Raw genomic sequence first — 25412 nt, forward strand, 5'->3', positions numbered from 1 at the left:
CCAATGACCAGGCTTCATTCATATTAATGCTGCACCGTCAGTGTCATTCACTTAGCCGCCACCCCTCTCTCTCTCTCTCTCTCTCACACACACCTCCTTAGTGAGGAGTATTATGTATCTATCCCCATTAGGGCTGTCCCCGACTAAAACTTTGTATATCTGGTTAAAAAATGTAATTTGATTGAGGGTAATGTCAGACATTTAAAGCCTTAATGTTTCTTCAGCAATTCAACCTGTGTGTTGCTCTCTGCTGATTGTATGTCTCCTAATGTCATTCCCTTTCATCTCTATCTTTCTCTAGTACTGCAATGGTGGGGACCTGGCGGACTATCTCCACTGTAAGTGGACTATTTCATCTGTCAAAAGCCCAGAGAAGCTCTCATTAGAATTGCTTGCTTTCCTTCAGTTGGGCCTCTGTAGCACATAGTGTGGCAAATTCAGTGGGGGAAGGTTTCAGAGCACACAATGAAATGGGGGAAGGTTTCAGAGCACACAGTGACTGGAGCCAGCTTGTGTGTGGAAAAAGCTGGGTATAATGAAAGTCACCTAGAGCATCAAGGCAGAGTTTTAGAGTATGTTGGCAAAGTGAAAATGATAGCTGGGATGATGTAATGGTGGGTAATGAGGGTGTGGGCTGAAACAACCAGGCCTCTGAATTTAGCACAGGAAGTTTAGGCCCTCCCTAGGCTGCTTGTTTATTTAGATTCCAGTCCCAGGCTACAGAGAAGCTGTGTTTTCATAGGCTGCTGGGGTACAGGTCTGGTGTTTCTGTTAGGATGCAAGGGGGCACGCTGTCTGACTTCCACAGACGACTGAGGGGGAGGGAGGGATTCCGACACCATCTCTGGGCCAGGGAAGTGATTGGAGAGAGAGGTCAGTGGAGTGATGAACGGTGAGAGCCAGAGGAAGGTGGAATGAGAGACGATGCCTTGTCTGGGCTTGTTTTTGCCTTTACATTTGGAAGTGAAATGAACATGCTTGTTATGGTCTGTGAACCACACGACAGTCAAATGGCACCAAAAAGAAAGTTCAGTATTGAAAAATAACATAATTTACATACTTTTGATAGTCAAATAAGGTTGAGTCTTTTATTTTTCCCTTAATGGCAGTCTGTCCTGTCCCACCCCTAGCCAAGGGCACCCTGAGTGAGGACACCATCCGAGTGTTCCTGCAGCAGATAGCCGGGGCCATGAGGGTGCTGCAGGCCAAGGGGATCATTCACAGAGACCTCAAACCACAGAACATTCTGCTCTCCTACCCCGCAGGACGCAAGTCCCACTCCACCAACACCTGCATCAAGATAGGTAGGGGGGGGTGTGTGCACATGCTCAGTAATGCATCATATAAATGATAGTGACGTGTTCAATCTTATAGCTGTGAAGAATTAATGAGTGCAGGGCCGAAGACTGAAGAGCAGCATTTTATACATCGTTAGACCTTACTCATATTAATCCCTCTCAAGCCCATGTATCCTGCAGACTGAATTGATTGCCTTTGTGAAGACTGTAGCATGCTTCACAACCGACTGCTATAATCCTGATACTTCTTTTGAAACTTGCTCATTTGTTTCTCAGTGCCTATTGATCTTAAATGTTAGCCTTTTAACCCCCAAAGGTCGATGTACGAGCCCCCATGAAAATCTAATTAGCATTAAACAAAATCCCCATAAAAATCAGTCAGGCATCCGCCTATGTTGCACTTCCGCATCTGTGGTGAAAGGTGACAGAGCTAGAGCAGTGTTTGTCAGACCATGAGACATCCCGAAAATTGTTCTTCACACAAAATCATCTGTAGCATCGGAACGGTTTGGCCTACACACTAATATGACCCCTCTATGGTAAGATGAGACTCTCACGGACATGTAGATGTTGCTTTAGGACGCCCACAGGTCTCACAAGACTTGTCCAAAGGTCCCCGGTACCAGTTGAAAAAATGAATGGCACACTCTGTTGTTCCATGTAGTGAATCTGTTATTCAATGCGTTTGTATGGGCTAATAGCAGTAAGGCCTAAAAAATAATATATATTTATTTTGATACTTCAAGGGGTCTCAACACTTAAAATCAAATAGCTAAATGATCCTTGGTATGACCTTAAAACAATTTCATCTAGTTTAGTAGAGGTGTTTTGACTGATTTCTTGTCAATGCTAATATTACAAAAAATCGCTAGCTAATCAACAAATGTTGCAATAAACATTTGGAGAAGACAAATAGTTTATGTTATCAGCAATCTAAGCCAACCTTGTCTGTTTTACACCATAGTTCCGCACGCGTCGGTTTTGTTGCTAAACAACCAACCTGTTTATTGCTGAATCATTTTTTCCCCCTTCTATCTCTCGCTCTCCTATTCCTCTCTCCAGCTGACTTTGGGTTTGCACGGTACCTTCAGAACAACATGATGGCTGCTACTCTGTGTGGATCCCCTATGTACATGGTGAGCACTTCTAGTTCCTTACACAACCTCAAACTGCCTATGGTCATACTCCCGAGTGGTGAAAAAGCACTACAGGAAGCGTCACTACAGTACCTTATTCGAAACCAGCCTGTACCACATCCAGCTGTGATTGGGAGTCCCGTTGGGCGGCGCACAATTGGCCCAGCATCGTCTGGGTTTGGCCGGGGTAGGCCGTCATTGTAAAAAATAATTTGTTCTTAATTGACTTGCCTAGTTGAATAAAGGTTAAATACAGCATTTTTATTTATTTGTATGTTTAATCTGCCATTAGGTACAATGTTTGATATGTGTCGTGTGCAACTCTGACATTTTTTCCTGTATCCACCAGGCACCTGAAGTCATCATGTCTCAGAACTATGATGCCAAGGCTGACCTGTGGAGCATAGGAACCATTTTGTTCCAGTGTCTGACTGGGAAAGCCCCGTTTCAGGTGAGCACCATAGTCCCAACGATATAAGACTCAATCATACGCAGATATACCCAACTCAAAGAGAGGGTGCTTAAAATGAATCCACTCAATGCAAAACGAGTCATTCATAGAGCGAGAGAGGAGAGAGAGAAACAGACATCCCCCCGTAGCATATTGCCTGTTTCTGTTTGAGTCTTTTATTGAAGAATGTGAAACAATGTTGTCTATTTGCTGCTTTACATTCAATCATGTAGCTGTTCTTTAGGCTATGGCCTAAAATAAATGAATTCATATGGTCAGAATGTTATACTTTGTAGCATAGGCTACTGGATTTATTAAAATATTACATCTGGTGAAAGGCCGACAACATTTGGTCCTTTCAAGACTGTTACATGAAATGGGAACATTGTGATTTCAGAGACTCTCTACCGCTTGGCAATAGTTTATGATTAAAGGGACCAGAGTCCATCTGTTACCATCATCATTATCATGATTTACATAATTCAAAATCACCAAATAATGTATTTAGAAGCCCACTAGGCTACTAACTTGTTGTCATTAAATGTCCTGTATAATAGAAAGGAAATACCTTTGGGTGTTTCTACAACAGCCTAGCCTATCCTACACAGTCACGCAAAGTAGCTGACCTCGGTGTCCAATCCCATGCACAGAAACATATAAAAACATTAACTCATTGCCTTGATGCCTTCTCTGTTAAATCTTTTAGACCCTGGTGGTTTCTCTGTTAAATCTTTTAGACCCTGGTGGTTTCTCTGTTAAATATTTTAGACCCTGGTGGTTTCTCTGTTAAATCTTTTAGACCCTGGTGGTTTCTCTGTTAAATTCTAGACCCTGGTGTTTCTCTGTTAAATCTTTTAGACCCTGGTGGTTTCTCTGTTAAATCTTTTAGACCCTGGTGGTTTCTCTGTTAAATCTTTTAGACCCTGGTGGTTTCTCTGTTAAATCTTTTAGACCCTGGTGGTTTCTCTGTTAAATCTTTTAGACCCTGGTGGTTTCTCTGTTAAATCTTTTAGACCCTGGTGGTTTCTCTGTTAAATATCTAAGACCCTGGTGGTTTCTCTGTTAAATATCTAAGACCCTGGTGGTTTCTCTGTTAAATATCTAAGACCCTGGTGGTTTCTCTGTTAAATATCTAAGACCCTGGTGGTTTCTCTGTTAAATATCTAAGACCCTGGTGGTTTATCTGTTAAATCTTTTAGACCCTGGTGGTTTCTCTGTTAAATCTTTTAGACCCTGGTGGTTTCTCTGTTAAATATCTAAGACCCTGGTGGTTTCTCTGTTAAATATCTAAGACCCTGGTGGTTTCTCTGTTAAATATCTAAGACCCTGGTGGTTTCTCTGTTAAATATCTAAGACCCTGGTGGTTTCTCTGTTAAATATCTAAGACCCTGGTGGTTTCTCTGTTAAATATCTAAGACCCTGGTGGTTTCTCTGTTAAATATCTAAGACCCTGGTGGTTTCTCTGTTAAATATCTAAGACCCTGGTGGTTTATCTGTTAAATCTTTTAGACCCTGGTGGTTTCTCTGTTAAATCTTTTAGACCCTGGTGGTTTCTCTGTTAAATATCTAAGACCCTGGTGGTTTCTCTGTTAAATCTTTTAGACCCTGGTGGTTTCTCTGTTAAATCTCTAAGACCCTGGTGGTTTCTCTGTTAAATATCTAAGACCCTGGTGGTTTCTCTGTTAAATATCTAAGACCCTGGTGGTTTCTCTGTTAAATATCTAAGACCCTGGTGGTTTCTCTGTTAAATATCTAAGACCCTGGTGGTTTCTCTGTTAAATATCTAAGACCCTGGTGGTTTCTCTGTTAAATATCTAAGACCCTGGTGGTTTCTCTGTTAAATATCTAAGACCCTGGTGGTTTCTCTGTTAAATCTTTTAGACCCTGGTGGTTTCTCTGTTAAATATCTAAGACCCTGGTGGTTTCTCTGTTAAATATCTAAGACCCTGGTGGTTTCTCTGTTAAATATCTAAGACCCTGGTGGTTTCTCTGTTAAATCTCTAAGACCCTGGTGGTTTCTCTGTTAAATATCTAAGACCCTGGTGGTTTCTCTGTTAAATATCTAAGACCCTGGTGGTTTCTCTGTTAAATATCTAAGACCCTGGTGGTTTCTCTGTTAAATATCTAAGACTCTGGTGGTTTCTCTGTTAAATATTTTAGACCCTGGTGGTTTCTCTGTTAAATATTTTAGACCCTGGTGGTTTCTCTGTTAAATATCTAAGACCCTGGTGGTTTCTCTGTTAAATCTTTAAGACCCTACTGTAAATCTGTAGACAATAGCAGATAATCAACATAAATGTAGGGGTATTGGATTGGATCTTACGCGGATCCAAACTTCCCTCGCGCAGCGAATGAGACATCAACATGTTCTGGACACTGTTTTCTGCACTGGGTGTTTTTGCATCGTATGCTATATCACAACAGCTCAAATATTTCCTGGATCAGCTGGAAATGATCCAGGGTGGTTGACTATCACTAGGCCTAATTAAACAGTTGGATACCAAATGCGCATCCAACAGGTAGGTCGATTAACTTTGGCATAGCCTATTGAAGAGCCATGCAAAAGTTAGGTGACTCTTTTGGGAAGAAGCATTTGAATTTGCAATCATTTTGGATTTGTGTGCCCAGGAAAACTGTTTTCATCGCGTAGCCTAAAATATCAATATGAACGTTTGATAAAGCGGTGCTGCCGTTAATAACACTCCTTGTTATAGACTCAGCTAGACGTGTCCCGCTGATGGCCCATAAGGGGTTGGAAGGAAATATCAAGGAATTATCATAGGCCTAGTTTTATTATATTGATAATTAGATTCCATGAAGCAAATTGAAAGAAAATTAATTATTACACGCTTGAAATAACTTTTCTTTATTTATATGTGAATGTTTTAAATATATTAATATATTAATAGGCTTATCGATTTCAAGTTATTCGCCCAACCTTGATTTATTTTCTGTATAAAAGGAAGACAACGATTGCAGTTCATTAAACAATATATATTTTAAACAATATTCTGCCCATATGAACAAATGTATTTTAAGACATACGTGAACAAATATATGAAAGCCTTCAGACGGGTTTTAAATGAGTTTACCCACTAATGTATGCTTATGGATTAAATTTGCCAAGTTATTCGCCCAATCCGGTTTTATTTAGGTTATTCTGTTTAAAAGAAAGGCAACGAATGCAGCACATTTTTATTTATTCAGGCTCTATATTCTGCCCATATGAACAAACTGACCACCAGCCAGCTGTCGTTCCCCAGCCATTTGCACACACTCATTGTACCTCAGGCAATTGCACACACGTGCAAACCGTCTTATCTCAACCATACTATTTATCCAGCCTTTCCTAAGGCTCTCAGGTAGGTCAAAACATGACAGTCTAATTTAGGGAAACCATAGAGGTGTCTTGTCTCTGAGAGTCAACTACATACAAGTAACCCAAACTGGCCAGACAGGATTTTTAAAGGTCAACTGACTGTTTCCACTTCAGATCTTTCCACTCTGAAAATAATTTGTGTGCATGCAAACATTCAAGTGATTTGTTCTGTCTCTATAAAAAAAATATTTGTATTGTATTTGCGAAACGTTCTACTGCACTTTTGGAGCTAGTAACATAAGCATTTCACTGCACCTGCTATAACACCTGCAAGTCTGTGTACATGACCATTCAACTTTGATTTGATGTGTGTGTGCTACCCGTAGGCTAGCAGTCCCCAGGACCTCCGGCTATTTTATGAGAAAAACAAGAACCTCAGCCCCAAGTAAGTGTTCACCAACTGTCTGTTTTTAGAGACCGAGGTTTCAGATTTCTTAGATTTCTTCTTTCACAGGAGATTGTTTGTTGAATGTTGTTTTCATTTTAATGTACTAATGTTGTGGTAGATCACATTTCATCATTGCCTGTGTTACAAATTACTTTTGATTATCATACTCTCACACACTGCTTTTAGCATCTTTCACTACCACAATGGTAACTTTAACCATTTGTGGCGAATTGCAAAACATGCCCCTGATCAGTTGTTACAGCAGGAATGAAGTGCAAAGTACCATCACGTGTTCATGGTGACTTGTGTGTTTCCCCTCCCAGTATCCCCAGAGAGACCTCCTGTCCCCTGAGGCATCTGCTGCTGGGTCTTCTGCAGCGCAACCACAAGGACCGCATGGACTTTGGTCAGTGGGGCCACACTCATTATTTAAGAGATGTTTCAAATTGATAGGGTAGCATGTTCCTCACTTTCAATCTTTTTCTCTTCTTATTATAGAGGAGTTCTTCTGTCACCCCTTCCTGGAGGCGAGCTCGTCCATGAAGAAAAGTGACTAACACTCCTTATTCATCCATCTACCCATCCCTAACTGAAACATCCAAACCATGCCAATATTGATTTTCACTTATTTTCTTGGTGAATTTTGATGGGTTTGACTTAATTGGCCTATCTATCATATCAAGAGGACAGTCTGATTTATTACTTTGAGAATTGATATTGATATTTTTCTTTCATACAGCAACTCCTGCTGTGACCATGACGTGCTTTCCCAGCTCTGCTTCAGCCAGCTCCTGTAGCAGCTCTTCCACCTCACACCTGGCCTCCCCACCGGTGAGTGTGTGTGCATCAATATATACATGCTTGTGTGCATGCTATACAGTGTATATACCATGTGTTTGTTTAAAGCATCTTGTAAACATCGTGATTCAGAGGTGACCGTAGTAAGTCATCCATGGGGCCTCAGTCTTATCACTGATGATGTGTTCAACTCTGTGTGATAAGGCCCAGCTGTTTGACTTAATGACCCACAGGCAGATTGGACTGTTTTTGCCCAACAGTTGTTAACTGAAACATACTAGGTTAGAGCTACTGTTGATCAAATGAAATTGTATTTGGTCACATACACATAGTTAGCAGATGTTATTGCGAGTGTAGCGAAATGCTTGTGCAATATCTAACAAGTAATCTAACAATTTCCCACCAACTACCCAATACACACAAATCTAAGTAAAGGAATGGAATAAGAATATATAAATATATGGATGAGCAATGACAGAGCGGCATAGGCAAGATACAATAGATGGTATAAAATACAGTATACACTGTCATTGTGTGTTCAGTCTTGGGTTTGCTGGCTGGTATAGGGCTTTTTGTTTAATCTGTAGTGTAATGTGCTGCTGCCTGTGAAATTTGTGATGACGCCCTTGTGATTATAGTCTGTTATCAGTGATACTGTATATGGTGGATGGTTGATTGTTTGAAACATAGACGGTGTTGAGATCTAGTGGGTAGTTCAGGGTCAGTGCTGTGGTCATCCTTCTTGCCTACCTCTATCTTTCTCTCTCCTTTCTCTCTCTGCAGCAGTCCCTGGCTGAGGTCCAGCAGCTCCGTGCTAAGACACTTGCCTCTCCTACCCAGGATTCCCCTGGCTTCCTCCTCAAGGACTCGTCTGGAGGGGCTGCAGCAGTAAGAACTCCTCCTGTGACACAGACGACTTTGTCATGGTGCCCGCCCACCTTCCCAGTGAGTACACTCTTTAGCAATGTACTCCCATAGAGCTCAATCAGTGATGTATAGAATCCAGAAATTGTGAGGGAAGTTGTTTAGAATCGATCACTTTCTCTCTGAATAAGAAAATAAAGGTTTAAAGCCCGACTAATAAAATGTTACTTTTTAAAAGATATATCTCAATGTATAGATGAAAGATGAATTTGTCATTTGGATCACTTCGAAGTGATACAAATGAAGCTTTTACAAATTATAAGTACAGCAGCATTGTTAAGAAATTGCAGGTCAGATTTATCCAGGTAATTGTGACACATAGAACATGCAGTAGGCCGATCTGTCCCTCTGATTCATCCACGACTACAGCAACACAATCTAGCTATATCCCTCTCAATACAAACAAGGCTCATAAATGAGAGTTGAGTGATACAGAATAAACATGTAATTTAGCTGACAAATGCATGTCGTAAAGGTTATTAATATTGGCTCCTGGCTGTCTGTGTGTCTGTCTGTGACAGCTGATGATTTGCAGATTCGAAACCACTGGTGGGTCTGTTGTTAAAGTTGCTTTGATGTTGCTAGCTTAGCTACTGAATTAATTTTGGGCAATTTTCATTCAGCAGGGGATTGAGAATATTTTCCTAGTGTAGCACTTGCTAGTTTGACCGTATTTCAGACTTCTCAGCACGATCTGTGTCAGCAGCATGCCGGACACTATGGATAATATTCACGAAAGCCAGTTCTGTCTACTGGTAAGTGAAGCAAGCTAGCTAGGAAACAGATAGATCTGACCACACACGCATTGCTTGCTAATGTGCATAGCCTACCGTTGGGTGATTAGCCTACAGCTAAATAAACGTTCATGCACTTGCAAATTTAGCTGGAGTTGCTAGCTGGCTTATTGTTTTCCTCTTGGATGTGGAGTTTATTCTATTGCAACATTTTTGATGGCGAATTTATTAAACCCTATAGTTGCTGAGTGTCAACTTTTCCAGGCAAGTGTTTGCACTGCAAGAGATCAAGCTTATACCAGCGCTACCATTGAATGGCAGTAGGCGGCCTATATTGTTGAACTTGTCTACGTCAATTAGAATTACATTTTACTGCTGCAACGTTCATAGCTGACTCACTTATAAATTGTAATTTTTATACAGTAGAGTAACCTACATGCTTGTTGTAGGCTACAAGCAAACGAGAAAACCAGCTGTCTGGTACTGACTGATGGAAGGGTGGCTGGCCCAGCAGCCACTTGAGAACTCTGATAGAGCGAACTCTGATAGAGCACATTATGACGTCTTGTCTGGGTTTGTTTACATTATGTCTTGCCTGGTTTTGTTTTGTCGCCTCGACAATTTGATATTTCATAATCACAAATGATTTAAATGAGACTTACTAAGTCTGGATTTAAGGATGTAGTAGGTTTCTACTCCAAGGTTTCATCAGTTTGGTTTGATGTGTTGCCATGGTTTCTCAGCAGGTGAGCTCACCTGTGAGGGGCCTACTGGAAAGGTGTTCCACGACAGTCTGATGAACAGCGGGTGAGTTTAGTGGTCAGGGTCGTACCTGGATGCTGATGGGAAATGCACCCAATCCCACTTCTTCACAGTAATATAATATACAATATAATCACAAAACTCTTGTGTTCTCAACTCTTCATTAGCTCTCTGCTAGCCTTTGGTGGCCTGGGCAGTCAGGGCAAGACCCCACCCCACTCCCCCTCCTACAGCTGCTCCCCCAATCCTATCAGGTAAGAGCAAAACACACTCTTACTGGAAAGGAATTCATTCTCAGTGTTCAGACAGATTAAACCATCTAGACATGCTAGTCAGGTCACCCTGGCAGCTGGGTGGTGTATTGTGCACTGAAAGCAAAGAGGAATAATATACCCTTCTATAGTAAGAGGATTCGTGTGTAAGGCTCGATGACCGGCAAGTCGGTTAGGAACAAATTCTTATTTACAATTCACGGCCTACACCAGCCAAACCCTGTGCGCCGTCCTATGGGACTCCCAATCACGGCCGGTTGTGATACAGCCTGGATTCGAACCAGGGTGTCTGTAGTGACGCCTCTAGCACTGAGATGCAGTGCCTTAGACCGCTGCGCCTCTCGGTTGGCCAGTAGGTCAACCAAAGCAAGGGCTCTCACAGCTCTCATTCTCTCTCTGTTTCTCTCTCTCTGTTTCTCTCTCTCTCTTTCACTCTCTCTCTTTCTCTCACACACTTTTACATAGATTTTTTCCCCAGTATTTTTGCCGTTTCACTCTGTTAATGCATTTAACAGATGGAATGGTTGAACGTAATCAACTCCCCCTTTCTCTCTTCTTTCAGTCGGCCTAACGAGTTCTCTGGCAGTAACTGTGGTAACTATGGTCAGTCGGTGCCCATTCCAGTTCCCACTCAGGTCCAAAACTACCACCGTATGGAGCAGAACCTCCATTCCCCCAGCCAGGACGGCTCCCCACGGTCAGTGTATGGGCCTTCAGAAAGTATTCGCACCCCTTGACTTTTTCCACATTTTGTTGTATACATTGTGGAATTACGTTTTTAGAATTTTTTTATTAGTATTCAACCTTTTGTTATGACAAGCCTAAATAAGTTCAGGAGTAAACATTTGCTTAAAACCTCTCTGGGACATCTGGGACGCTAGCGTCCCCCCACGGTACACACTATCAACAGCCAGTGAAATCGCAGGGTGGCAAATTCAAAACAACAAAAATCTCATAATTCAAATTTCTCAAACATACAAGTATTATACACCATTTTAAAGATAGGATTCTCCTTAATCCAACCACAGTGTCCGATTTCAAAAAGGCTTTACAGCGAAAGCATAAAATTAGATTGTTAGGACAGCGCTGAGACAAGAAAAACCACACAGCCATTTTCCAAGCAAGGAGAGGCGTCACAAAAAACAGAAATACAGCTAAAATTAATCACTAACCTTTGATGATCTTCATTAGATGGCACTCCCAGGACTCAATGTTACAAAATACATGTATGTTTTGCTTGATAAAGTTCATATTTATATCCATAAACCCCATTTTACATTGGCGCGTGATGTTCAGAAAATGTATTCCCACCAGAACTTCCGGTGAATGAGCACATCAATTTACAAAAATACTCATCATAAACGCTGATAAAATTTACAACAGTTATTGAAATAATTATAGATACACTTCTCCTTAATGCAACCGCTGTGTCAGATTTTAAAATAGCTTTACGGCGAAAGCACATTTTTCAGTATTCTGAGTACAGAGCTCAGCCATCAAAGCAAGCTATACAGTTACCCGCCAAGTTCTGGAGTCAACTAAACTCAGAATTAGTATTATAAATCTTCCCTTACCTTTGCTGATCTTCGTCGTCCCACTTCCACAAGAAATGTTCTTTTTGTTCGAAATCTCCATATTTATGTCCAAATACCTCCGTTTTGTTCGCACGTTCAGATCACTAATCCAAAGGCATAACGCAAGAGTGCAAAACCAGAGACGAAAAGTCTAATAATTCCATTACCGTTCGTAGAAACATGTCAAGCGATGTTTACAATCAATCCTTAGGGTCTTTTTAACATAAAACGTCGATAATATTCCAACCGGACAAAAGCGTATTCATTACAGAGGAAAAAGAAGGAGCGGCGTCCCCGCGCAGTAAACAACTCACTGGTCCCAGGCAGTCCACTGATTGACTGAGCTCCTATTCTCTGCCCAGTAACAGTAGATGCATGAAACAAGTTTCTAAAGGCTGTTGACAGCCAATGGAAGCCTTAGGAAGTGCAAAATGACCCCACAGACACTGTAGTTTGAATAGGGATTAGATAGAAAAACTACAAGCCACTTCCTGGTTGGATTTGTTCTCAGGGTTTTGCCTGCCATATGAGTTCTGTTATACTCACAGACATCATTCAAACCGTTTTAGAAACTTCAGAGTGTTTTCTATCCAAATCTACTAATAATATGCATATCCTACCTTCTGGGCCCGAGAAGCAGACAGTTTAATTTGGGCACGCCTTTCATCCGGACGTCAAAATACTGCCCCCTATCCTGGAGAAGTTAATTAACAAGTCACATAATATGTTGCAGGGACTCACTGTGTGCAATAATAGTGTTTAACATGATTTTTGAATGACTACCATATCTCTGTTCCCCACACATACAATAATCTGTAAGGTCCCTCAGTCTAGCAGTGTATTTAAAACACTGATTCAACCACAAAGACCAGGGAGGTTTTCCAATGCCTCGCAAAAAAGGACACCTATTGGTAGATGGGTAAAAAACATTAATCCTGTTTGCAATAAGGCACTAAAGTAAAACTGCATGTTCTGAATAACAAACAAATTGTTATGTTTCGGGCAAATGCAACACATCACTGAGTATCACGAATCATATAATCAAGCATGGTGATGGCTGCATCATGTTATGGGTATGCTTGTCATCGGCAAGGACTAGTTGTTTTGGATAACAATAAACGGAATAGAGCTAAGAACAGTCAAAATCCTAGAGGAAAACCTGGTTCAGTCTGCTTTCCAACACACACTGGGAGACAAATTAACCTTTGCTTATCAAGAACCTTTGCTTACCAAGAAGACATTGGCCTAGTTACAAATTTGACTTAAATCGGCTTGACAATCTATGGCAAGACACAAAAATGGCTTGAAGAATTTTAAAAAAGAATAATGTGCAAATATTGTACAATCCAGGTGTGCAAAGTTCTTAGAGGCTTACCCAGAAAGACTCACAGCTGTAATCACTGCCAAAGGTGATTCTAACGTTATCTAATCAATTTGGAATTCATGCTGTAACAACAAAATGTGGAATAAGTCATGGGGTATGAATAGTTTCTGAAAGCACTGCAGATATACATGCATTATTTACACACACGCTTATATAAACCTATAGTCTCCTCTGTGGAACAGTAGTATAATTTCTGGCTTGGCGGTAATAGGGAATATTGTCTTATTTTGTGACTTCTCTGTTTCTCTCCCCACCACAGGTTGTCCACCCCAGTGCGCCGCTGTAGCAGCAATAGTTCACTGGGATTCGGAAGGACTGGCCCATCTCCGCCATACCCAGGAGGCCACGGGGCCTTGGCTGGCCTCCGCAGGCTGTCTGTAGGAGGGGCCAGACCCTTCCAGCTTTCACCTCAAGGTCTGCTAGAGTGCACTGATGTTTCAGAAAATGTCTCTCTTCTTTCTCTCCTCTTATTCTTCTTCTTTCTTTCCCCCCCCCCCTCTCTCATCTCCCTCTGTGTCTGAAGTGGGTACCATCCCTGAGCTGCCAGGGCAGGCGCACCCGCTGGGCACAGACACAGGTAGCGGAGGGTCGCAGGGCGGAGGTGAGAACCCGGAGTTCCCCTCCCTCTTTCCCTGTTCGTCCCCATAACTTCTGTGTTTTGTTAGTGGTGGATGTCATGGTTAAACTGGTCAGGGGCACTGGAGACTCTTGCTTTGTGGTATCCCAAGGTTATCCCTTTCCTGTTGGCTTGATCATTGCGGTTTAAAACTGACTTAAAGGAACCTTTTGATGTTTTACTTCCATGTGTCTTTCCCTCACCTTGTCGGTGTATATAGTTAGTCCCTCATCTAATATAATGTAAATTGACATTTCATTATTCACATTGTGTTGGAGTGTTGCACTGTTATTCCTCCTCTAACCTCTAACCCCTGTCCCTCTCCAGCTCTCCAGTTCCTCGACACGCGGTCTCCCCCTCAGCAGCAAGGCCTGGTCACCCGGCTTCACAGCGCCCCATGTCTCCTCGAGGCTGCTAGCAGAGGCGGCCGGCAAAAGATCAGGAAGCAGCACTCGGACCCAGTGGTGGCCAATCACCAGGCAGGCATGGTGACTATGCGGCCCCTGCACTCTTCCCCCAGGCTGAGTGAACTCATGCAGCGCAGCCCCCTCCCCACCATTCTAGGATCTCCCTCTAGAGTGAGTTCATGTTTTGGACACCGCATCAAGTATAAGACCTATGCTTGTGTTTGCAGGAAACTGAGGTATCCAGCAAATGGCTTTAATCAGTCAATCCCACTGTCCATAGTCTTTATTCTCTACTTTGGCTGTGTCTTGCCTCTGACACTGACATCCTGTCTACAGGCCATCCCACCCTTTGAGTTTCCCAAACCTCCCAGCTCCCCCAACCTGGTGACCTTCCTGGCCCAGCAGGGCCTGGTTCTGGCCCCGCCTGGCAGCAGGACTGCCTCAGACCACAGGGACCCAGGACAGCCGCCCACTGGCCAGCTTGGTCAATACAGCCACAGGACCGCAGAGGACAAGAGCTTTGGCAGGTCTCAGAGTGCAGGTCGTCTGTCTGACATGTTGCTGATGGCTGCGTTTGGAGGGCCGCTGGGGGAGCGGGACAGCAGTGAGAACCTCGGCTCTAACAGAGGAGCCATAGACATCACAGGTGGGCTTAGTAGACCTGTTTACCAAGTTTTACGCTTCAGTAGATGACTACCTGAATGACTAAAGAGAGAGCTGCTATGTTCACCAACTAAGCTTGACTAGATATATATATCAGTGGAGATCCTTGTTTAAAATTAAGCAACTTCGTTGGTTCACTCTTTGTATGAATGTTCAGCAAGACAAAACAGATTTCCTCACTTAAACCTTTGAAAAAGGGACAAGGATCCCATTTTTTTCTAGATTAGATAAGGTGGAATATCATGCTAGTCAGTTTGATCAAGATAGAGGCTTTCAGTGTGGCGTTCAGCTTTGGTCTGTAACGGTAGCACATTTTGCGTGCAAAACCACACAAAGAGCCAATCATTTTTCAAGATTGCCTGTCTAAGTGGGTCAGTGAAAGTTGATTCTGATAAGATGGAAGTTTCCATAGTGGAATATTATGTTTCAACATACTAAAACATGAACTGTTTTTAACCCCTACTGTTGGAGGACATCAGGTTTTATTTCTACTGCTCTGCTAATAATATGGGCAAACTGGATGTTAAAAGCATGCATCTAACTACCAGCGTAAATCACTACTTGCTCCACTGCACGTAGCTAGGTCATGAGTTACCACGGTTCATACTCTCTGGCCTATGTGTTTCTGATGATTAGTGCTGTGTTTCTGTCCGCCAGCACCCTCTGGTGGTGGTGCCGTGGCTGCAGGCTCAGCCAGCCCAGCCCAGGTGGTGTTCACTCTGGGCTCCCCGCCCAACAGCAGCACCCTACCACAGACCTCCAGGACCAGGCAGTACTCAGGTAAATTCTCAGCAGCCTGGTGATGTCATCCTTTACTCAGCACAGCACCACTGTAATGTGGTATCAACATAATTTTTTAACAATGATGAAAAACAGCAGTGGAGTATACAATGGCACAGTTTGGTAAAGGTTACAAATGGTACAATTTGGATATGGCAGTATGAAACTAAAATAAGGTTGTTTTAGACCATAAGAACCCCTTTCCCTCCTCCCACAATCCCAGGTCCCCATACACCTGACCCTCCCATCCCCCCTCCCCAGCTCCCACCTGCCGGGAAGATAGTGAGACCTCTCCTAGCTGTCCCACCACAAAATTAGAATGCCATCTCAGTGGCAACAATGTACACAATACATTTCCCTATGTTGGCCATGAACTAGTGCCTGTTACCCAGTGCCTGTTACCCAGTGCCTGTTACCCAGTGCCTGTTACCCAGTGCCTGTTACCCAGTGCCTGTTACCCAGTGCCTGTTACCCAGTGCCTGTTACCCAGTGCCTGTTACCCAGTGCCTGTTACTCAGTGCCTGTTCTGAGCTTCTTGCCATGCTCTAACCTCTACTTTCTATAGCAGGCTCCTCCAGCTCTATCAGCCCAGTGGGGTCCTTTACCAGCCGATATCAGACAGGCACCTATCTGGAGGGCTTCGAGGGTCCCTCCAGTCCACGCTACAGCTTCACGGACCCAATCACGGCCAACATGGGGGGACCGGTCACCTTCCTGGCCCCTGAGCTGCCAGAGGAGACACTGATGGCGGTGAGAGGATGAGAGTGGGCATGGGGTGGGATGTGGGGTTGTTGCTGTCTGTCACTCAGTCTCTGCATGTTTCTTTCTGTCACTCTCTCTGTCTCTGCATGTTTCTTTCTCTCATTTCATCTCTGTGTCTGTATTAAGGAATGCTCGTTAGAGGGTGACACGGGAACAGGACTCCCGTGGGTCTTGCAGGTCCAGTGGTATTCCAGCAGGAATGGGAGTGAAGTTCTAGAGTCAAGTTTGGGACAGGACAGAATCGACAGTCCACAATAACGGGCAGTAGTTCTAAACAGAGTTTGTTTGGGGGGTTAATATGTAATGTGTGGATCATTTCAGAAGGAGACTGTGTGTAGGCCTAGTAGTTTACTTAATAGAAATCTATAAAAAAATGTATGGTCATTTTGCCCCACCCCCTCCTGTCGGCTCACTCTCGCTCCAGTTGTAGCCAGTCACTACTTTACCTCAAATGCACGCAGAGACTTACACAATTCCACATGTCCATATCCATGAGTTCATCCAACTGTGGGTAAGTACAAGGGCTGTCTTTAGAAAAGTTTGGTCATACGCACATCCTTAAAAACATAGTTGCAGGGCTAATAAAGAATACTAGTATAGAACATGAAGGCCCACACACTGTTAAAGCTCCCAATTCACTGCTTTCTTGACAATGTTTTCATTCGAAACAGATTCTCGTCAGGTCAAATAAAGTGCAAGAGCTGGCTTCGTTGCCAAAATCTCATGTGGTTATTATCACCTGTGTGCAGCCTAGGCAACTGTCTCGTGAGCGTGGAGCAGCAGCCAAACGCAGCAGTTGCTATGGCTACTCAAATGCAGAGCGGCTCTATCGCATTAGTGTAAACCAAGACTGTTCTCAGGGCATATTTGCCGGTTTTGAATTGCAGAAATGACTTTTCGTAGCAGGTTAGGAGAATTAACGTGACATGTTATGGTATAATTAGGTTTGTAATAGCCGAACTTTGTAGTGGTCAATGTGAGTGACCTTGTCTCTCTCCATCTCTCTCCCTCTGACTGTCTGAGAGCAGCAGGAGCACACAGAGATCCTGAGGAGCCTTCGCTTCACCCTGGACTTTGCCTGCTGTCTGATGGAGGTTGCGGGAGTCAGGGGGACCGGGGCTGGGGCTGTGGCGGAGCAAGGGGACACCTCCCCACCCTCCCTCCTGCAGCAGCAGAGCCTGGTGGCAGACCAGATCAGCTCCCTCAGCCGGGAGTGGAGGTGAGAGCCACCAGCCAATAAAGCTCAACCAGTTCTACCAATATTACTGAAATGACTTTGTCCAGTATTTCCTTTTTATGGAAGAGGAGCTCTTTACAAATGGATGATAAAAGCAAGTCAGACTTGTTTACTGCTCACTTTGACATTCAGGGACACTTTGCGATGAGTGCAGCACTAGCTAAAAAACTTGCCATGAGTCTGATCTGTGTGTGTTTGTGTCTCAGCTATGCGGAGCAGCTGGTGTTGTACATGAAGACTGCAGAGCTCCTGTCGTCTGCCTTACACACAGCCATGGAGCGCATCAAACAGGGCAAACTGTACCCCTCTGCTACTGTCAAACAAGGTAAGACCCAACAACCTTAGAACATGGCTGATTGGAGAAGCCAACATTTAAAGCCAACATTTACAGGAGGATATAACATTAAACCTAAGTAGTAGTTGATATATCAGTAAATTTTCTTGAGCCCAACCCTACTTGGAGTAGGTAGGCTCTCTGTCTGTATTTCCAACGTGAACACTGTTCCTCTCTTAACCCTCTCCTCTGTGACTGTGTGTTTAGTGGTGAAGAGACTAAACGAGCTTTTCAAGTCCAGCGTGTCATCCTGCCTCTCCCTCAACGCCCGGCTGGAGCGCTTCTTCTCCAGGAAGCACCGTCTCATGGACCACATTAACACCATCACCGCCGAGAGGCTGCTGTTCAGCCACACCGTTCAGATGGTGAGGGAGATACTGTGTTCAGCTCAACACCGTTCAGATGGTGAGGGAGACACTGTGTTCAGCTCAACACCGTTTCTGTCATCTCAGCATCTGATCTCTTCTTCACCCTCTCTACTAGGCTTGTGGTTGACTCGTTTCACCATTTATACAGCTACATGTTTTCATCAGCCACGTGCATATAGTGTGTAGCTGTCATAAAGTGATATTTGAGATAAGCTGATAATAAGGAGTATGATTGAGGTCATGGCTATTCACCCATGCTCCCAAATAGAATCCCTTGTCTTCAAACCCATTTGCAAACCTTTATCGTGGCAGTATTCCTCTCTCCTCTCTGACTTTGCCCACTAACTCCCCCTCTGTCTCTCCCCAGGTGCAGGCTGCTGCTCTGGATGAGATGTTCCACCAGGGAGAGGCGTCGGTGCAGCGCTACCACAAGGCCCTGCTGCTGATGGAGGGCCTCTCCCTGCTCCTCACCGAGCACGACGACATCCTCAGCGTTACCAAATGCAAGTCACCTCTCATCTCTCACCACAACCCCTTACCTAGAACTGGGGTAGCAAAACACTCTTAGCAAAAATGTGTATCTTTAATTTACAATCTGTCAGCTAAGGTATAGGGAAGGTCTTTGGTATATATTAAATAAAGAAGCGGCCCAAGGCAGCTGCCCTGCGGTATTCCACAGTTTAACACATGAGGGGAAGAAAATGAACATTTTTTTTTACATTTTAGTCATTTTAGCAGACGCTCTTATCCAGAGCGACTTACAGTAGTGCATGCATACATTTTATACATTTTTTTTTTTATTCTCTGCACTGGCCCCCTGTGGGAACCATTGATATAGGTGGACTGTTTCCTGTCAGTTAGATATGACTGTACCCAATTCAATGCTACCTCCTTAAAACCATAATGCATTCAAAAAATATATATATTATTTTTTTACCCCCTTTTTCTCCCCAATTTCATGGTATCCAATTGTTAGTAGTTACTGTCTTGTCTCATCGCTACAACTCCCGCATGGACTCGGGAGAGGCGAAGGTCGTGAGCCATGCATCCTCCGAAACACAACCCAACCAAGCCGCACTGCTTCTTAACACAGCGCGCATCCAACCCGGAAGCCAGCCGCACCAATGTGTCGGAGGAAACACCGTACACCTAGCGACCTGGTCAGCGTGCACTGCGCCCGGCCCGCCACAGGAGTCGCTACTGCGCGATGAGACAAGGATATCCCTGCCGGCCAAACCCTCCCTAACCCGGACGACGCTAGGCCAATTGTGCGCCGCCCCATGGGCCTCCCGGTCGCGGTCAGCTGTGACAGAGCCTGGGCTCGAACCCAGAGTCTCTGGTGGCACAGCTAACACTGCGATGCAGTGCCTTAGACCACTTCGCCACCAGGGAGGCATAATGCATTAATTTTGTCAAAATGATTTCATGATCCACTAAATGAAATGCTGCACTGAAATCTAAAAATAGTACACCCACAAACTTGCCGTTATCCATAGCATTGAGCCACTGGTCAGTCATGTCAACCAATGCAGTGGTAGTGGAATGGTTTTTGCCATAAGCATGCTGATTGGCTGTAATCAGATCATTATTTTCCATGTACTCCCATATTTGTCTACTCACAATACCCTCCAATATCTTACTGAGTGTAGGGAGTAGACTAATTGGTCGACTATTGGCAGGAGTAATGGGTTCTTTGCAGTCTTTCGGAATAGGACACAGTTTCGCATGCTTCCATAAATTTGCAAAAATCCCCTTTTCCAGTGACCAATTAAATATGTATCTCAGTGGAACTGCAATCTGGGGAGCAGCACAGCTAAGCAAAAAATTGTCCATAAGACCATAACCTGTAGATTTCCCATCAGGTAATGACTTCAATAGGTTTAACACCTCCTCCACTGACACCATTTGCAGACTAAAAGAGCAGATCTTGTTGCTCATAATATGATCATCAATCCATTGGACAATAGCTTGTTTGGAAGAATGTATGTTTACATTGTTGCTCAGTAAATTAATTTTCTTAGTAAAAAAATCTGCAAAATGATTGCCAATATTAACTGGTTTTGTTATTATTCTCCCGTCAAACTCCACACTAGATGGGCATGATGAGATAGATGTACCAAGTAAACCCTTAACTGTGTTCCGTACCTTTTTTAGAACAATCAATAAAAGCATTGTTGTAAAATAACTTTTTTTTCCTTTCGATTCAATTTAACTGCATAATTATGCAATGTTCTATAATTCTGTTCATCAATTCATCAATAAGTCTTTTGCTATATTTCTTTGAGAAAAAGCCTCACCCAGTTTATCATCAATCCATGGAGATGGACGAGCACCAACTGTACTTCTTCTTATACGGGCCAGTAAAAAAAAAAAAAAACAATGTATGAAATGTATGCATTCACTACTGTAAGTCGGTCTGGATAAGAGCGTCTGCTAAATGACTAAAATGTAAATGTAAATGATGGTCCATTACCTCAATCAGCAAATCAATAAAACATTCTGTAGCGTGATTTAAATCATCCTCTAGATAAATCAGCTCCCAGGTGGGAGGGGGTTGAGGGTAGCTGAAGGATGGGACTAAAACAAACAAACAAAAGAGAACAAATCTAATAAGACCGTATACCATGGGTATGACAAAACATTTATTTTTACTGCTCTAATTACGTTGGTAACCAGTTTATAATACCAATAAGGCACCTCGGTGGGGTTTGTGATATATGGCCAATATACCACGGCTAAGGGCTGTGTCCAGGCACTCCGCGCGTCGTGCATAAGAAGAGCCCTTAGCCGTGGTATATTGGCCATATACCACACCTCGTGCCTTATTGCTTAAATATACTGTGTCTGTAAAATGTACGTATAGCTGGAAGTAGAAGCCTAAGTATTGTTGTCCATTAGTTTTCTCCAGTCGGGAGGGGTGATAGGGTTAGGGGAAAATAATAAAGGAACATATATCTTCATAGAACACCATTTTATTTCCATGGCTACAGGAATGCAATTTCACACTAAATACTGTTGTTTACTTAGCTCAGTGACTTGTCCCTTTGACCATATCCATTGATTACTACTACTTCTAAACCCCCATCTCCCCGTTCTCTCTCTGCAGGTAAGGAGTGCATCGAGCGTCGCCTCACAGCACTACAGTCAGGGCTCTGCGTCTGAGGACTCTGCTCAGCACCCATGGATGCTGCTAAACTATGATGTCAGTCATTCTGGACAGACACCACCATGCCCATTCAACCTGACCCCCTCCCTACCAACTCAATATCCTCCCTCCACCCGCTAGTTTCCATGGAGATGCCAGCCAGTGGGGTGTGTGTGTGTGTTATGAAGGGCCTGGACTGAGTATGCTTGGGACTGGTGACGCTGGTCTCTCATACTCACAGTGGAGCCTGTGACTGCCTGGTTGATGTTGGAGATGAAGGGCTTGTGAGAAGGCCACTACACACTCCTCCGTGTGTCAGACAGGACCCCACTACACAGACTGAGTGTGTTAACTATTCATTTCTGTGCAGTGTCCCATACACACAGCCTCTTACCGTCAGTAACGCTGCCCTGAGCAATCACAGCCACGCAGTCTGCCGGAGGATTCTACTGCAGTCACAGACACGCTCCATTTGATCCTGTCAATAATTCAGCGCTAAGCAATCACAACTAGACCCTCACTCCTCTTAAGACATGAGGTATCACTCTATAAGAAGCCACTCTGTGTAAAAATGTTCATCTCAACCCCTATGCGGGGCATTGAGAATAGTTGTGCTATTTTTAGTTTGGCTTGTAATGGTGATGTGTGGACAATAGTATAGCGTGATATTACAGTGAGTGGGCTTAACTTGTCAACCATCTGTTTGCCTCTTTTTGGTTTCTTTGATGGTTTACATTTGATTTAGATTTTTTTGTCATTTTCAAGGAAACCAGAAGAGTTTAAGAGCGTTAACACAATTGTATGGCCTGTCACAGCCCACAGGCCTGTGTGTGGAGAAAAAAATGTGTTGTTATTGACCCAGCTTAATGTACATTCCTTTGATAGAACCATATAAAGGTGCTGTTACATAAGTATTGTACTTTATTCATCCCTGTCTGTGACAATTTGTTGACGCTAAGTTTGCCGTATTAAGAATGACAATGTTGCCCTTTTGGACCCAGCAGAAACATTATTTTGACCATAAACAGGAGAATGTAGAGAGGATTGCTGTATGTGCCACTTCTGGGCCTTGACAGGAAATGGACCTCACTGAGCATTTCCTTTTGACCAAAGTGTTTGATATGGCTGCCATGGTGGAAGAACAGCTGGAACTGCATAAACCCATTGAGCTTTTTAGTCTGAGTGCTTGAGATGGATCATTTTATTAATATTTCCTGAAGTTTGTAGCAAATATTGTTATTTTAACCAGTGAAGGCCAGGAATAGCACTTTGTAGACCAATCAGACAAATGGATATTGCCCAAATTGAAAAATAAACCAATTTGCACTGATCTGACCAAACACGTGAGATTTAGTTGAGCTTTATTTATTGCATATTTTCCCATTCAAACTTCTTATCGGAGTACAGCAATCACAATCAGTTTGTAAGACATGTTGGCAGTAGAGTAGCAGCCCCTGTGATGACTACACCAGGGATTGATTACTGGTGTTTGGTGTTATAGCACTGTGTTGAGGTTTATCAGTACTGTACAGAAGGAAGAGTGAAGGTGACTTATAAGATGTACATGAAACATTATATGTTGAGTTTTTCATGTACATATTGGGAGAGATTTCAGTTTATATAGAGTAATTTCTATGGGTTTTATTGTAGTTTTAGGCGGTTTTGTTAGGTTTATTCATAGTCAGATGTCTAAGTGTGATGGGTGTCTGAATCTTGACAGGGAAATGTCATAAGCTATTACATTTTGAAAGGTGCCTTTGAGAAGAAGACCCCCCCCCCCTAAAAAAATCCGCTACATTTGTACACTGAAAAAATATTTGTTGTTTTGAGTGTGTTTGTTTCCTTTCACAGTAGCCAAAATGAGGACTGATGCTTGGAGTTTATCGAATTGTAGTGTATCGGTTGTTGAATTTATATTTGCTGGAAAGAGTTTTGCTTGAGGTGGGTGGATGTTTCCCTAACCACAACTCTAGGACCACATCATTGTAATCCCAGCAATAACAATTTGGGGATAGATAAAATATCTGACAATATATCTGACAGTGCAATGGACCAGTGGTTAGAAGCAACTTCTACCCACTCCAAAAAGCTTGCGTGTTTCGTGTATGCATTTGTGTGAAACAGTGTTTGTGAAAGAGTGAATGGCTTTTATATTTCCTCACTACAGGGAACTAACAGAAACGAGAGCAGTCCTGCAGCTCTGTTGCATATCGAGCTATGGATCCTACCTGATCGCCTTGTTCGTCATGGGTAGAGCAGTATGAGGAAGGGAGCATTTTCCCCTGTGAAGATTCTGTCTGAATATTTTGGTTTCCCCATATATGCTTTCTTGCCTTTTCCTTTCACCAGTCAGTAAAAATTGTATTTTTGTTCTTACTTTGACATGTTTAATTTGCATACAGCGTATGTCAATGCATTAATGTCTAGTTTATATTATACACATTCCAGATTATTATGTCATGTCTAGTGACCCATATGCTTCTTGTCACCCAGTGTGATTCCTACTGATCAGCTAGTATAAAGTGGGAAATGTTCAACGAGTGGCTGGTAGCAAGGCAATGGTAGACCTTTAAGCTTTTTATGCATGTGTCACTTTTTTGTTTTGTTTCTTACGATTAGTAGCCTAAAGCCACATAAATGTCAAATAAATCACTCTGTAGAAGAATTACAACTTAGAAGGTGGTTAATTGAAAAAGCCCATGAAGTAAAAGCTTGATCTGCACGCCAATGCTTAGGTGACACTAAAAATACACACCCACTTTCATAAGGGATATCGCTGAAAAAACAAGGTTTTGCCATACAACTTGAGAGGTTTGCAGTTTTGCTTTATAAATGCAGTATACCTGCAAGTTTGTTCCACACTGCTAATTTACCTTACTATCTCAGACTCTGCATCACTTGTAAATAAGGATTATAAAGTAAGTTATTGCTCTGAATGTGTTTCTATTACAAAGCATGGACAGAATTTCCCCCCCCCCACACACACACACACACACACACACACACACACACACACACACACACACACACACACACACATATCTTTCCAAAGAATAGTATTACAACAAATACTACATTTCCCTACAGTAAATTCTAGATTTTAGTCAGAGTTACAGTGAGCTCCAAAAGTATTGGGGCAGTGACACTTATTTTTTCTTTTTTTTACTCTGATCTCCAGCTCTTTGGATTTGAAATTATACAATGACTACAAGGTTAAAGTGCAGACTGTCAGCTTTAATTTGAGGGCATTTTCATCTATATCGTGTGAATGAACCGTTTAGAAATTACAGCACTTTTTGTACATAGTCCCCCCCAAAAATTTTGGGACAAAATTCACAGGAGGCTGCTGAGGGGAGAACGACTCATATTAATAGCCGAAACAGAGCAAATGGAATGGCATCAAACACCTGAAAACCATGTGTTTAATGTATTTGATACCAGTCCACTAATTCCGCTCCAGCACATTCTCCCCAATTAAGGTGCCACTTATACGTATATTAAAGTAGTTCAATGTTTTGTTATATGGGCCCATATTCCTAGCACACCGGGATTACGTCAAGTGTGTGTGAGTCTACAAACTAGTTGGATGCATTTGTTGTTTGTTTTGGTTGTTTCAGATTATTTTGTGCCCGATAGAAATGGTAAATAATGTATTGTCATTTTGGAGTCACTTTTATTGTAAATAAGAATAGAATATGTTCTGAAGACTTCTACATTCATGTGGATGCTACTATGATTATGGATACTCCTGAATAATGATGAGTGGGAAAGTTAGATGCACAAATATCAAATAAAAGTGACTCAAATTACACAATACATAATTTACCATTAATTTCTATTGGGCACAAAATAATCAAACAACAAATGCACAAGTTTGTAGAGTCACAAGCTTGATGGAATCATTGCGTTCTAGGAATATGGGACCAAATACTACACTTTTGACTACTTTAATACACAAGTCCATTTGTCCCAATACTTTTGGTCCCCTAAACTGGGGAGA

General features: G+C 42.8%; 1 protein-coding gene across 1 annotated transcript in view; it reads left to right on the forward strand.

The window, feature by feature from the left end:
* ulk1b (serine/threonine-protein kinase ULK1) overlaps nt 1-24077 on the forward strand; it is a 33773-nt gene extending 9696 nt beyond the window's left edge. Inside the window, 24 exon segments of the mRNA XM_045724280.1 lie at nt 302-338; nt 1131-1304; nt 2361-2434; nt 2784-2885; nt 6591-6649; nt 6976-7058; nt 7151-7201; nt 7392-7483; nt 8234-8330; nt 8333-8395; nt 9855-9915; nt 10038-10124; nt 10705-10839; nt 13360-13514; nt 13624-13701; nt 14044-14294; nt 14460-14769; nt 15444-15566; nt 16132-16316; nt 17357-17547; nt 17772-17890; nt 18107-18264; nt 18635-18770; nt 21374-24077. Of these exon segments, the coding sequence (XP_045580236.1) occupies nt 302-338; nt 1131-1304; nt 2361-2434; nt 2784-2885; nt 6591-6649; nt 6976-7058; nt 7151-7201; nt 7392-7483; nt 8234-8330; nt 8333-8395; nt 9855-9915; nt 10038-10124; nt 10705-10839; nt 13360-13514; nt 13624-13701; nt 14044-14294; nt 14460-14769; nt 15444-15566; nt 16132-16316; nt 17357-17547; nt 17772-17890; nt 18107-18264; nt 18635-18770; nt 21374-21429 (2877 nt within the window). The 3' untranslated portion in view covers nt 21430-24077.
* The last annotated feature ends 1335 nt before the right edge of the window (nt 24078-25412 follow it).

This window comes from Salmo salar, chromosome ssa09, assembly GCF_905237065.1.
Source record: "Salmo salar chromosome ssa09, Ssal_v3.1, whole genome shotgun sequence".
Classification (NCBI taxonomy): domain Eukaryota; kingdom Metazoa; phylum Chordata; class Actinopteri; order Salmoniformes; family Salmonidae; genus Salmo; species Salmo salar.